At 31.5% G+C, this 15,882-nt stretch overlaps 1 protein-coding gene across 9 annotated transcripts in view; it reads left to right on the top strand.

Moving 5' to 3' along the window:
- PPP1R12A (protein phosphatase 1 regulatory subunit 12A) overlaps positions 1 to 15,602 on the top strand; it is a 139,143-nt gene extending 123,541 nt beyond the window's left edge. For 7 of the 9 annotated variants that reach the window (XM_079141173.1, XM_079141178.1, XM_079141174.1 and 4 more), the window contains 6 exons: positions 161 to 177; positions 1,178 to 1,313; positions 3,076 to 3,180; positions 7,716 to 7,763; positions 10,584 to 10,634; positions 13,423 to 15,602. In XM_079141173.1, the coding sequence (XP_078997299.1) occupies positions 161 to 177; positions 1,178 to 1,313; positions 3,076 to 3,180; positions 7,716 to 7,763; positions 10,584 to 10,634; positions 13,423 to 13,509 (444 nt within the window). In that variant the 3' untranslated portion in view covers positions 13,510 to 15,602. Of the gene's footprint in view, positions 1 to 160; positions 178 to 1,177; positions 1,314 to 3,075; positions 3,181 to 7,715; positions 7,764 to 9,808; positions 9,840 to 10,583; positions 10,635 to 13,422 lie in introns of all 9 variants that reach the window. The other 2 variants (XM_079141177.1, XM_079141172.1) reach the window with 1 other exon arrangement.
- Positions 15,603 to 15,882: the final 280 nt, after the last annotated feature.

Raw genomic sequence — 15,882 nt, 5'->3', positions numbered from 1 at the left:
TTCTATAATTTCATTCTAAAAATAACCACATTAAAACATATTTAGTAAATTTAATAGTGTGAAACATTGTTAATGTTACATTGTTTACTTGATTAGTCATCACTTAATAGTTTAATGAAATGAAAGCATAAAATTTAGTTTGCCTGTTTTTTCTTTTTAGACGGATTCCATTTCTAGGTATGCTTTGCTTTTTTTTACTTCTCATTTTTATCTTTGCTAGAAATATGTCGCTAATATTTATGTATTTTGTAAGTTTATAAAATAAGTTGGGTAATAAAAAAACTTATAGAAATTTAAATGAACAAGTCACTGTTAATAAGCTTTCTTTGTTAAAGATTTTACTTCTAGTTTATTGGTCATAGTAAGTCACCATGAAGGCAGACAGATTTTTCCCACATTTTTCAACAGTGATGCTTTTTCCAGAGTTTTCTAAGTTATTTCAACATTGACTATTTCATTATTAATATCAGGGACTGATGAAATACACACTTATCCAAAAATTTATTTGGTTAGATATTTAGTATCTTTTCCCTTAGCTCTGCTTTAGTAAAAGAAAATGAAGATTTTTTTTTAAGTTTCATCTAGCTCAAAATTACTAGCCTTCAGTCTATTCTCAGTCCATTTCTCTTACCCATAATTGATAACCAAAAATCTATAAGAACAAGAGTGTTTTACAGATTGAAGATTCCCTAAAATTAAAATACAGAGACAGAATTTATCAGAAGAGGTAACCTGAATTCAGAATTAGATAATAAAAGGACTCAAAGTTTAAAATAAAGATATATTTTTCCTGATGAAGGATGTATTTCATCAAATGTAAGATACTATTAATTTTAAACACCAGTGTATACCACTGAAAAAAAGAAAGGTGCTGCCAATTAATCTATACTATAAATTAGAAGCCACATTTTGATGTCAGAGGTGTTAAAATGTGGGAAAATGTATAATTTAAAACTTGAAATAGTTTGTCAGATGTAAAACCATCTGTTTGACTTTTGGATATAGAAACTTTGAATCTTCAAATAATGAAAATTAATAGTATTAAAAATCCCATTTATCAAAAATTGATAGATAAATTAGGAAGACTATTTTGGAATATTGAATTAATATATGCTAGAATATAAGTGACTTGTGAAAGCCTATAATAAAGTTTTTGACTACAACCTATCTTTTTAAGATATGAAACCAGTTCCTCTTCAGCTAGTGATCGGTATGATTCCTTGCTGGGTCGCTCTGGATCGTATAGTTACTTAGAAGAAAGAAAGCCCTATAGTAGCAGGCTAGAAAAGGACGACTCAACTGACTTCAAAAAGGTACTTGAATTATTTAGTGATTTTTAATTAAAAATAAATTGTCTTTTGTGTTGAGATGTTTAGATTGCAGTATTATTCTAAAAAAACTTACAACTTGAAATAACTTTACTCTCATTTTCTGTTTTTGGCAAGTAACTGTACATAGAACATAAATAGATATTTGTTTTTTAAAGGAAAGAGAAAAATACCCAGGACTTTATTTCATGTTTAAATGTCTCAAACCATTACTATGGTTGCGCTAGAAAGGGACATTCAGGAGGTATGGTATATGTATGGTATATGCTTACACAATTTGTTAGTAGAAAGCAGACAAGTAGAAAATATGGCTTTTTTAAAGACAATGTAGTTTTTCTTAGGTAACTGAAAACTTGTGACAGATCAGGTGCTACTAAGGATTAATTAAGAAATAAATTCTAGAACCTCAACAACCTAGGGTTTCAAGTATTATTATTATTCACATTATGAGCTTGGAGTAAAACTTAAGTTTGGAGAAAGGGAGGTCTCTGTGGTATTTGTACATTTGCCTGTTTTTGGGCAACTCTGAATTATGTACCTCATTTATAAGGTAAATTTATAAGTACAGCAAGGGAGGGAACTGTTTTACATTAGGAGTTTGAATCAGACATTTATTTAGTAAAGAACTGAATACTCAAATTGTGTCAACTGGTTAGATCTATAAGTGAAGTTGGAGATAATGTTCTGCTCTTGTGGGCATCTTCCATGTAGGAAAGACAAACATCTTTCAAATGAATTATAATTTAAAAATTGAAATTGTCACCCTGAACAACAGAAACAATTTTAGAAAAGTGTATAACAAAAGAAAGTGATGGGATTTATGAATGAATTTCCTAGGAAAATGAGGCTTTGGGTAAGAACAGAAGATCGATTCGTTGTTAACAGACAAAAATGGGAAAGAAAAATGTTCCAATGAAGTGAACTGTAAGCACATAGACCTGGTGGGTGGTACAAGGATACATGATACATTGAAATGATTAAATGTTGATGTATAGGATGAAACCGGGCTGTTCAGTGTTTTATAGACCATTTTATAAAAATATCTATATGCTAAAAACATTGGAAAGCCATTCAAGGGTTCTTAATTTGTGTGTGTTTTGTGGGCGGGGGGTGTGACAAAACTTGTAGGCTTAAGAAAATTAGAGATTTTCATTTGAAAAGTTAAGGTTTGTTTTTTAGGTATACAACAGATTATAGGGAGAATGGAAGATAATTCTGTTGTGGGTATAATCTATATAAGAGATGTTATTAGCCAGAATTACCATGGAAGAAGTAGAGTTAGAGGGGAAAAAAAGTAGATTCCAGTGTTGAGGACAAAAATCAGCTGGGCTTGGTGGCGCACGATTTGAGGCTGGAGGATCTCAAGGAGGTTGAGGCTGGAGGATCTCAAGTTCAAAACCAGCTTCAGCAAAAAGCAAGGCAGCAAGCAACTCATGAGACCCTGTCTCTAAATAAGATACAAAATAGAGCTAGGAATGTGGCTCAATGGTCCCTGCCCCTGAGTTCAATCCTTGGTACACCACCCCAGCCCCCCAAAAAAATGGAAAAAGAAAAAGAGGACAAAATCGTCAGAAAATACTTACGTATAACCAACAGTCTCTACCTTGCAACTACAATGCATTAAAATGTGTTTTTAATATATCCTTGATAGTACATATGATACTACATAATTGTTTTAATGTTGTAATCATAACTTTTAAAAAATATTGGAACAGAAAAATAATTTGTTCTTCCCTAATTTTTATAGCTTTATGAACAGATTTTAGCTGAAAATGAAAAGCTGAAGGCACAGCTACATGATACAAATATGGAACTAACAGATCTTAAATTGCAGTTGGAAAAGGCTACCCAGGTTTGTCCCTTTTCTCTTTGTTATTCTCAAATTATATTGAAATTTTCTCTGGTATAAGTTCTAAATAGGAGTTTGGTTGTTGATAACAGCAAAGTATTAAAAGTATCTCTAGCATCTCTACAGAATCATCCTACAGCCTTTTTGTTTTTGTTGTTGTTGTGTGTCATGCTGGGAACCAACCCTGGACCTTGTACATACTAAGCAAGTGCTCTACACCTGCTATACCCCCATTCCTCAAATTTTCTTTACAGTAATTTTTATGTTATGAATATTTCCTGTTTGTTCAAGTAAAAGTGATTTGAAGTAATAGTGCTAGAAGATCATTTTAACTTCTTTTGTAACTTCTCTCTATGCAGCAGCTCAGAGAAGACAGTCAGTTTTGGACAATACAGTTGAGCTAGCCAAGCAAAACTCAAAACCTTTACATATGATCTAGGAATTGTTTCCCAAGCTCTTTTCTCTGGTATATATTAATAGTTCTGCTATATAGTAATAGACCTATCTCCTTCTTAGCCTCTTCATTTCCAAAAAATAATTGTACTCAGATAACCCTGGGAAATGCTACATATTTTATATCATGGTGATTACACAGGGTGTATTTATATATTAAAGACTAAGAGTTCTATAATTTTGAAGAAAACAGACTTGCTTAATTTTATCATGGTGCTTTCTAGCATACACATATTTCTGCAATACCACTTAGAATTCATCTTGAAAGCACTAATCTAAATGGCACTCTTCTATGAGTGGACTGAATACTTCTTTTTGGTCCATCTTTTATATTGATTTTCTTCTCGATATCTAAAGATTTATTCTCTGTTGGACTTGTTCTTGTTACCAGGATCCTTTTTCTTTTTTAACCACTGTTGTGTTAGAAAGCAATTGTTTATGCACAGTCCTTGCTATGCTAAAATTCCAGGGGTCAAGTGCATCTTATGAGGTTGGTGAAAAGTTTCTTCAGATTCCTTCAGTTAATTGTGGTTTAATATGAGGATATACAAAAAAAAAGGAAGACAGAACAAGAACACATTTCACAGTAAATAATAGCTATGAAATGTTATTAATATGTCATAATGTTATGTCATAAAACCTGAAATGTCATACAATTTAAAACTTTTGATTTATTATACTTAGTCTTCGTGGTAAAATGGAACGTCATCCTTAAGTTTGTGTTAGTTTAGTGAACCTCCATACAGAAGATATCATAATAGGTTCTTTAAATGTGGCTTCAGCTCTAGGGACTTGATCATGACATTTTCAAGTAAAGATGCCACTTCTCCCTATCATAGTGTTTGTTCTGTTATTGGTGGCTCAACTAATCTGTGTTCCCTACTACTTCCTTCCTTCTGTGTTTCTCTCTTTTCTGCCTCCACTTCTACCTATATGTCTCTTATTCAGACTCTTCAAGAGAGAGGAAATTGATAGAATTAGGCAGTTACTATTCATTATGGAGCAGCCTTTCAATGTTCCTGATCCTACTAGCCAAACGTGGTCCTGTTCATAGGTCACTGAACAAGCTCTAGAAAGCAGCCGATGGGGAGAGTGGAGGTACCACTCATTGGTAGACAGTGTGCTTATTAGCATTTGTGAGGCCCTGGGTTCAATCACTAGCACCAAAAAATAGGAAAGAAAGCAAGCAGCATGAGATTTAGGTACAAATTCTGATTGCTCTTATAGCCTGAGAAACGAGTCACTGGTTTAAAGTAAAACAACTTCTGCATTGGTTGATGCTCTTGAGTATCATGCCTAGTATACTAAGTTAATAATGAGAAGGATAAACAGAACTTTGTCAAAGTTAAAATGTGAAGCATTGAAGTAAATATTTTTGTCTAGCTTTAAAGCATTTATCCTGATATTTAAATGTACTGGGAATTCTTCCACCTGATATGTTTTATCATTCTTTTCATGACTATTTATAAATATACATAGCAGTAACAATTTTGGTAGGCATATGGAATGTTCCCCAGGGAACTCTCATCCTGTTTAGAATTAATCCTTAAGGACCTTTATATATTAGCAGTGGAAATGTAAATTAGTGCAGCCATTATGGAAATCAGTATGGATGTTCCTCAAAAAAAAAAAAAAAAAACTGACAGTGGAACTACCATATGATCCAGCTATACCATTCCTTGCTATTTATCTGAAAGGATTAAATTGAAGTCAGCATATTTTAGAGATACATGCATTCCCGTATTAATGGCAGCCCACATCATAATTACCAAGTTATAGAACCAGCCTGGATATCTCTTAACAGTTAAATGAATAAAGAAAGTATATAAATGTTAAATAAAGTTAATAAAACAATTGAGTTTTTTTCAGCCATAAAGAAGAACGAAATTGTCATTTGCAGAAAATAGAATGGAGCTGGATAACATCATATTAAGCAAAATAAGCCAAACTCAGAAAGACAACTGTCATTTCTTGCATATGTGAAAACCAAAGGGGAAAAGCGGATCTCATGAAAATAGAAGGAAGACTGTTAGGTTACTCAGGGGAGCAGGAGAGAGGAATGAAATTGTTCAAATATGTTATGTGCATCCATGAATATGCCACAATAAAACCCAGCTATTCTGTATAATTAATATGCACGAATATTTTTTTAAAAAAATAATCCTTAGTATGCATGAGATCCTGGGTTCAATCCCTAGCACCACAATAAAATAATAATAGTAATAATCTTGAAATTTAGGTCTGTTTGATAACATTTAGGAAGAAACCAAGAATTCTTAAATCCTGCCTTAAATGAGCATTGTCCACCCTGTACAGTCTCCAAGGGAAATAAATTGGCCAGAAACCAGTTGGCTGTATACATGCCAAATCACAAGTTCACCAGATTTACTTATTGGTATTTTAAGAGCTTTAGCTAGCATGTATAACAAAAAGTAGTAACTAAATAAAAATATTACCTAATCAACTTTTTAAAAAAAATTATGAAATTGGCAAACAAATCACAAAATTGCTACAGTGTTCCCATTTGGGGAAAAAAAGATTCCCACTACAATGCCATTTTTCATCTAAAATTTGTAAGTTTACATATAATGGTGTTATTCTATTTCTGATCTTTTTTCAATGTAATTTAAAATTTTTTCAAGCTTTAAGGCATTTTATGATTTACTTGTAGCTCTCAAGTGGCATATCAACCTTTTGTTATATATTTCTACAAGTAAACATTTAAATTAAAAACTGCCAGAAATCAGAATTAGCTGAAACAGTCCTATTTATATTTGAGATTCTGGATTGGATTTCTAAAACAAATAATTGAAATATATCAACTTTTATTTTTCCAGAAAGAGTGTGAAAATATAAAACCATTTAAAAATAACAGAAAAATGTAAAGATACATGGGCTATCCATGATTAGTTCTTTAAATTTTATGTACTATAATGATAAAAGATATTCTGAAAAAAGATTCAAAAAGTAACTCAGTTACAGGTCCTAAAGATATTTAAACATGAAGACAAAAAGTTATAGCAAAAGAAAAAAATTATGTAAATAAATATTTTTTTAATTACCTTATTAGGGCTAAGAATGTGACTCAGTGGGAAGCTCTGTGTTCAATCCCCAGTATGGCAATAAAACAGAAAACAGAAACAGAAAAATATAAAATTACCATAGTAAACAGTGAAAAATTGTGCTTAATTGATGATGAGATATTTTTAAAGTACACTTGTGGTTAGTAGCCATAAGAGACTATTCTTGTTAAAGTTGTCAAAAAACATTTTTGGTCAATTAGTAAAATGGATTTTCAGCAAATTGACTTGAGGAATGAGACATTTGTTGAATTCATTTCAGCAAATTGACTAGAAATCCCAGTGGAGACATTTGTACAGAAGTCTGAGGGTCCTTTGTATACCCCTACAACCAAGCTCAGATCTCAGGATTTTATCAACTTTGAGCTGGTTGCATAGTACATCAAGTGAAAAAACAAGAGAGACCTGACACCCTCAGAAAAAAAGTCTAAATAGCTAGAATTTTTTACAAGTGAAAACGTATGAACCATTTTACCAATTTTGGAGCACTTATGATTGGAAAAGAAAAATCTAGAAAGAGTGCACAAGACTAAGATACATGTGAGAGAGGGCAGAAAGACCAGTTTCTTGGCCTGGCTGCATGTATATAGTCTATTCAGCTGGGTAATAAATATACTTCATTCAGGGTTCTAGAATCTGACCATTCAGATTAGCCAATGCTAGTGGTGCAAAAGATGAGAACTTGAGCATCTAAGGGAAAACTAGGATGGTTTCATTTTTATTCTTCAGTACTCACCAATCTTTAGCCGCAACTAAACTATGAAAACTATGGAAAATTATATAGACCATAAAATTAGAGCCAAGGAGATCATTCCATTCATAAACATTGCTTTTATTCTTTATGGTTTTCAATACAAATCTTGTTTTCTCCTCTTTACTCACATCTGTGTATTACATCACCTGAATATTGTAATTTCTTTAAACACTTGAAGGAGAGTTACTGTGCCTCCCCATCTTAATTGCACTTACATCCCCTTTAATATATAACTGCTTACTTTGTTGCAGAGACAAGAAAGATTTGCTGATAGGTCACTACTGGAAATGGAAAAAAGGGTAAGTGTCCATCTCATTGACTATGAAATTATTTTCCCTCTTCACTGTTTTGTATAAACAGTGGTAGGATTTTGTTTTATAGATAGTTTTAATTAGCTTAAATTAATACTCACCAATTCATTGGATAAATGTATAGCTTAGCTTCTGTATAAAGTTCTGTAGGGTCTCTCTAAGTGTGAAATGGCCTTAAGTAAGATTTAATATACCACATTATTCTTCTAATGAATTATTTTTAAAACAATGTTTCCCCAGTGCCAAAATGTATACATTGTGGTGAGTCTGGTATTTTTAAAATGCTATTTATCTTTATGTGCATATGTGCACTTTATATGTATATGGGTGTATCAGTACACACACACACACACACATTCTTTTCAAAATTAAAATACTTCATTCTTGAAATAAAATGTTTTTAAGTCAGGGGAAATCAAATTTTCAAATTATTTTGAAACAATGCTGTTTTAATTTTGAGTTTAAATATCTTAAGTAGAATATTTTAAACAAGAAAATGTTTATTTCAAGAAAATTCTCACTATTTTATTCCTTTCTACAATTTTTTTTTAATCAACTGTGACATATTCATTTTATTACATCCACTTAATATTGCTCAGTAGTCTCGGAATAGCCATAGAGGTAAATCTACAAGTTTAATCTGAGCAGTTGAGAATATATACATGATCTAAAAGTTAAAGGAAAAGTTCTTAAAGAGTATCTGTAGTGCAAGTGAGCATGCCTATACTTGTGGGGTTTTACAGAAGAAATTGCATGTTGGTAGATTTAATCTCTAGGCCAAAGAATAATCAGAAGTGATGTGGAAACATTTTCTTCCCCTTTTAAAAAATACCCAATTTGCCTTTCTCACCCAAAAAAAGTAAAATAGATATGCAATAAACAAATATAGTCTGTTAATGTGGTCTTTACTAAATTGTATCTTGCAGTAACTACCATTTTATTATGACTGGAACAAGCTTTAAAAAATTGATATAACAGTTGTTTAAAACAGAATCACTTATTAAATTTAATGTTGATTATTGCATATTGTTTACATATAATGCATTGTTTTTATAATATATCTTACTGAATTTTGTTTCAAAGATATATGCAGAAATAAAGTCAGTTCTCTATTACTCATACTAATGGTTAAAATGAAAGACATGTATAAAATATAATTAATCAAAATATATACTTACATTTGAGACACAATCACATTTTTTAAAATATTGAATTTTTTATGAAAGTAATGTGCTTATTACAAAATTATAACAAAAGAAGAATATAAAAAAATCATCCATAATCTTATCAGAGAGAGCTGATATTTTGGTCCACCTACCCTTGTGATTGTGCTTGTAATTGACATTCTCACCTGACCTCCTTTTTCTGCTTGTCAAATGCAGATAAAGTAGCTAATCCTTTCTCAATTCAAGAGATTGATAATCATAGTATTAGTAACTGCTGACATTGTATATCATACAAGGCTGAACTAAGCAATTTGCTTGTGTTTTAACAATATTTTTAAATGTTAATATATTTGTCTAACAAAAAAATTGCCTGCAGTTTTATGATTGTCAATTTCGTTGAGTCAACAGGATCAGTCAGTTGGATATAATGTTCTTTTCTTGCTCTACCACTAAGTTAAAATCTTAAAGACATCTAATAAAATTGAGGCTCACGGGGAGATTACCTGTCAGAAGATAATCTAATATCTCACAAAATTATGAGGATCAAAAAAGATACCATATAAATAGTACTTTGAGAAGTACAGTGGCGTATGTGAATTTGTCATGGCTGTGTTACGTAGGAGAAAGAAATATATAGAAAATGACATTTTCGTCTATGTGATGTTTAAGCATGCGTGTATTAGAGTAACAGTACCTTTAAGACTATAAGACTCCATTGTTTTTTTAAAAATCACATATCCTAAAAACATTGACATTTACAGTAAATATACTGCATTACTAAATATCAAAATTATTAATCTGGGGAAAAGTGTCTTGGAAAGAATTTCATTGTGATTAAACTAAATGTAAATGGTTTGTATCTGAAAGGTGACCGGCAAGAGTCAGTATCTTCTGGGCGGTATGACCTAACCAGTTTTACAGCTCATCAATTACTGCTGCTTGCTTTTTGCATAACACCCTAGAATGCTTATCATTTAAGGGAGAATAAAACAGTACACTGCAATAATATGTTGTATGTTGGCTTTGCCTGTCACTCTTTGAAACGAATTTAAAATAAATTGCTGCAGTTGCTTCTCCATTAGATTCACCGCATTAATGCTACCCACAGTATCAACCTATATAAAGTCAGTTGGATAATGAGTAGTGAACATGGTTGGAGGAAATGAGCTTCTCTTAGATTCTTTTGAAATTGTGAAGTACACATATTTTAGGCATGTTCGCTTCTTGCTTTTCTGCTTCTGTCACTAGTAAAATTGCATCTTTGTGTGTTTTTTTGTTTTATCTTGTTTTCTGTGTTTGGGATTTTTTTTTTTTCCTATACAGTTTTTGAGTGTGGTTTATTTCTATCCCTAAGTTTTATGTTAACTAAAAAAACAGTTTGGACACCTTATGTAGCATCTTACCAGAAAGTCAAAGCTTTAAAAACAGAATTTATAAAAAGTATTGAAAAAAATAAATATCTTCAAATTTGTCTCTCTCAAATTTTGGGATGCTCTTTACACATCACTGGCATCACGTCTTTTTCTACACTGCTCCTGATTTTTATCTTTAATTCTAAAGTATCACTGTTTCACACTATAGAAAAAAAAATTCAAGGATATAATAATTATATAATTAATATTGGTACCTTAAATTGATCTAGGAACGAAGAGCTCTAGAAAGAAGAATATCTGAAATGGAAGAAGAGCTCAAAGTAAGTAAACCATGCTACTTATTAGAGATGGTGCTCTTTTGAATTTCAGGGTTATACTACTACAGATACTGTAATTGTTCTCAAAATTGATTACCCAATTCATGAATTATCTATATTGTGTGCTTCTGTTTTCCTAAATTATGGTATTGATGAGCTAGATGAGGATTTAAAATCCAAATCATTTTGAAAATCAATTTATATAGCACTTTTGATATTCAGGTTTTTAAAAACTGAATAATATTAACTATAAGATGGGGTTTATTAGTTCTTTGCTTTTCTGTATATTTTCTTGGAGAGTAAATGGTAGAGGGAGGTAATATAAAATGTTCTTCAAAAATAAATGACATTGGGGGGGCAGGTAGAACTTTTTTTTTAATCAAACTACATTACCTGTGGAAGTAATTATTTATTTTGAATATTGAACTCTGCAGGAAGAAAAAATAAAACAGCTTAGCTAATGACCTACTATTACATGATGAATTAATGAACTAATGCACAGGAAATTGTATCCATAGAATTAGAATTTTAAGATTTAAATGTTTTATTGGATTATTTAGTTTGTTAGGCCATTATTATTAAATGACTTTGAACACTGGAGAAAATTTTTTGAATTTTATTTGCTTATGTTTAGTTTGACATGGAATTTCAGAATACATTGTTACCTTTTTAAATCTGTTGGAATATTAGTTTTAGACTTGTTTTTTTTAATTTGTTATCTATGATTCTTTTATGTTCTTGTACTCTTTTCCATTTTCTTATTTTTTATTCTTATTTCTTTATGTTCTGATTCCTGCAGAACCTGCACCAAATAAAGCAAATTCAAACTCTGAGAGAGTTAAATGAGCGACTGCTGACTGAGAATAGGGCCTTGACAAGAGTGGTAGCCAAGCGCTCAGGGTTCTGTAGGCAACTTCAGTCTGTGAACCTATAACTTATAGTTTCATCATTTCTTCTTGGTAGAGCCAGGCAGGTGTTTTTGTAAGCGTGTTTTTATAAGAGCTCACTTTTACAAATTAATGCCATTGTGTCTGGAGCTTATCATGTAACTGTTTAATTATGCATGGCTTCTCAGAATGTCAGAAAATATCACTAATTGTATATTACAACTGATAAACTACATAAGCTAGGGAATGATTCAAGACTTATCTGTACTTTGTAAAATTTATGCACTTTTTTAGACTAAAAATATTTTAGTCTTAAAATACTAATATTAATAGTCCTCTACTAGAAAGAAAATGGAACATAAAAAATAAAACATTTTATATGATTAATATATTTTGAAAAGCAGATTACACCTACATTATCTGTTTTTTAAAATAATGTCACTTTCAGTCAGAACCCTCTTAGTTTATATTTATTTCTTAATATGTAAACTTCATATTACTATATTTATATCTAAACATTCTGAATACCAATAAGAATTAATTGGTTACTATCAAATTAGTCTTCCTAAAATCTTGGCTTGAGATAGAAATAGAAACTTTATTTTTATCTAATTAGACTATCTGGTACACATTAAAAACTGAGGAAAGAGAACAAAGTATCTTGGAAAGTATAATGTCCAAAATACAGCAATTCCATTTCCTAGTTGATGTTATAGACATATACATTTAATAATTCTTAGTAGAAATTTTATTTAATTTATAACATTTCAACCCCCTGCTTTAATTTGTAAAATTACAGAAAATCAAATTGCTGTGTTTCAAAGATGTGACGGTGTTTTTTATTTGCTTCAAACACTTTGTTACTCCTCTATGAGTGAATGTTTTCAAAGATATATATTTTCTACTTTAAGTTAAAAATTATTTTAATAACCAGGCTTCGTGGCACATGCCTATAATTCCAGTGGCTCGGGAGGGTAAGGCAGGAGGATGGCAAGTTCAAAGCTAGCTTCCGTAATTTAGCAAGGCCCTAAGCAACTTAGTGAGACCCTGCCTCAAAATAAAAAGGACTGGAGATATGACTCAGTGGTTGAGCACCCCTGGGTTCAGTCTCTGGTACCAAAAAAAAAAAACTTTATTTTAATACTATTCTAATAATAGTAATAGTTGCCATTCAGTGAGCACCTGTCTTGAATCAAACACTACAAAAGGTAAATCCTTTAAGAAATTTAATAATTAAGAACAAGTCTTACAGGTCGCAATGGGGCACACTTATAAGCCTAGGGGCTCAGGAAGTTGAGGCAGGATTGTGACTTCAAAGCCAACCTCAGCAATTAGCAAGGCCTTAAACAACTCAGTGAGACCCTATCTCTAAATAAAATATAAAAAGGACTGGGGTTGTGGCTCAGTGGTTAAGTGCCCCTGGATTCAACCCCCAGTACCAAAAAAAAAAAAAGTCGTCAAACTCCCTCAGCACTTTTCTAGATAGGCTGATTTTCTTGTGGAACAATAGTATTATGATTTCAAGTCTGGCTTAAAGCAAAAGTTTTGGTTTAGGTGTTGACAGGAACTACTAAAGGAACTCCTTTAAGAGCCTATCCTAACAAAAACAGGCTTCATTTTCTTGGCTGCACTAATATGGTGTGCTTGTGAGTCATAAAATCAAGTAATTTAGTAAATTTCTGTGGATAACTTTAAGAGAATAAATCTTTATTTCATCATTTATTAAACTAATTAGCTTCATAAGTCAAGATTTTTTTCTTCTTTCAATATATGTTTTAGATATAGAAATATATGTAACTGCCAAAAGCTTGATCATGTGTTTTGTGGTGTAAGCATAACATTTGTTAAGAATGTTTTATCTTTTGGTTGAAGTAAAACTTTTCCTTCTGTTTTTCCTCTTGTAGATGTTACCAGACCTAAAAGCAGACAACCAGAGACTAAAGGATGAAAATGGGGCCTTGATCAGAGTTATAAGCAAACTTTCCAAATAAAGAAACAAACAACACAGCAGGAATTGCACATATTAATAACCCAGTGGACCATAATTGGCAGTCACTGGAAGCCTGGGAAGAATCCTTTGGAGACTGTCATTTTTGGATATCCTGCCAAATGCCCTCTTATCTAGAATTTTGTTTTGTTCAAGTTTTTGGGTTTTTTTTTTTTTTTTTTTTTTTTTAATCAAGACCATTGTTTCATGTTAATGCAGCTGCTGAGAAGTTTTGGGGGGTTTTTTGGAATTTTTTTTTTTTTTTTTTAATGACTGAGAAAACTTGTTTACAGCTCCAGCATATAAGGAAAGTGTTCAAGGCCAGATATGCCTCAGATATTTAACCAGTAAGCCTTAGTTGTACATAAATACTTTCGTGTCAACAAAAACTTTCTGCTCTCACAGAAGACAGTTATTCAACATTTTTCGATGTGCCACGTTTCCAGTTTTTCAATATTTAATTTTTTTGCTTTACATCTAAGTTTGGGTTTGTATTTTTTTCCTTCTAACTCTTCATGTGGCAGAGTCTTCTTTGTGTTCACAGCTTTCTCATTCATGGAAGAGAATACTTGCCCTTCTGAAATTATTGTCATGTATTCGGCTAACGTGTTGTCTCCCACCTGGAACTGAATTGCTTGGTGGAACATTTGCTTTCACTGTTTGTGCAATATGCATTTATTTCTTATATGAATGCTTTAAAGTCAGTTGAGATTAGATCTTTTAAGTCCTATTTTCTGCCTTCATTGGTCACTTTTTTGTTTTTTATCGTAGTATGTTAGATTCTGTAATCTTCACATTCATTTTAGCAGGTACTGAGTGATGCTGTAAATACAACTAAGTGTATCGTTTTGATTTTTAGAACACCACATGGCATGCTTGACTATTTTCTCATTTCAAATGTCTGTTAATGCAAAGTAGGCTACTCCATGATAGTGTTAAAAACAAAATGTGCTAACAATGTGATATAAAGACTTTAAAAGTTATACATTATGTGGAGCCCTATCTTTACTAAAGTTTTCTACTGTAAAGTGCTTTTACTTTTATTTTCAGTTTTCATTTGATAGTATTCAACCCTAATTAAAATTGCATAAGATAATTGCTTCACATTTCACAAACCTATATTTATCTGAGTGCTGTCTAAAACTGTTGTGCTAGCCAAAGTAATGCTATGAAATCATTTGTAGACATAACCCGTGAGTTAATGTTAAATGCACTGTTATTGCCATGTGAAGAGGCATTGACTTTGATACCACCATCATGTTCAGACCATTTTATACATTTCAGTGGCCTTTTTTTAGGGGAAAAAAAAAAAAAAGCAAAACCAATTACATAGTGAAGATGGCTTTTATTTGGACAAATAGCTTTTATATTTTCATTAAATCATGCAAAAATATTACATCTTTCTGGCACATAACTGTCTCCTTAACCACTGAACAGTTCAGCCATTTGAATAAATTGTACATTGTAAAGCTTATAGTATCTGATTGTATTATTGAGTGTATTGTATACTATATTAAATGTGAATTTGTACCTCTTCATTTTAAAAGGTCATTGTGTTCTACTGCCTATTTTAGATTACTTTGGGGTTGGGGAAGGGTGTTTTGGTAAGCAGGATTTTAAGTCCTCTCTCTCGATGGTTTTATGAAGATATAAGGTTATGCTCTTACTACCAAGCTCAGGATTCTTGATTTTAAAGGTACAAGGATAGTTGTGGAATTTTATTTTTGGTTATATTTGAACTGTATGAATGGTGGGTCTGAATATAGAGAATTTCCATGGTCTAATGTGGAGGTAGGATAATTGATCAGTTTGAGTGATTGCAACATGTTCTGGTTGCACAACAGTTAGGCATGCTATGGTTTATATTTGTGAAGTTTGGATGCCTGTGAAGAATGATTAAATACATGTTTCTAATATTTTAGTGTTTTGTATTTAGGTTATTTATTCTTTGTATCTAAAATTGAACAGCTACTGTGCTATATTGATTTTATTGGTAGTATCGAGCAGACCTTGTTTCTGCATGAAACTAGTTGCAAAACCCACTATTTTGGAAATAAAAATGTATTTTGACATATACAAATAAAATGAATAAAACTATTTTAAATGTGTGAACTTTTAATGAGGGCATTTTAAATTTTGTTCTGAGATATTTAAACTCCTGCATGGGTATTTTTTCACTAATTGCTTTACTTGGAAACCAATTTGAATAATTTTTGAAATTGTAATATTGTGATAATTTGCACAGCATTGTACATGCACATCTGTAAATGCAATCTTAATTGCCATATTTATGCAATCTGTGTACCAGTTTGGACAAATGTTTATATATTTTACATAAAGCTGTCTGTATGCAGAATCTGAGAACTAGTTTTTTATG

Source organism: Sciurus vulgaris (assembly GCF_902686455.1).
Source record: "Sciurus vulgaris genome assembly, chromosome: 5".
In the NCBI taxonomy this organism is placed as follows: domain Eukaryota; kingdom Metazoa; phylum Chordata; class Mammalia; order Rodentia; family Sciuridae; genus Sciurus; species Sciurus vulgaris.
The sequence above is the reverse complement of the archived record's forward strand: the minus strand, read 5'-3'. Positions and strand labels throughout refer to the sequence as shown.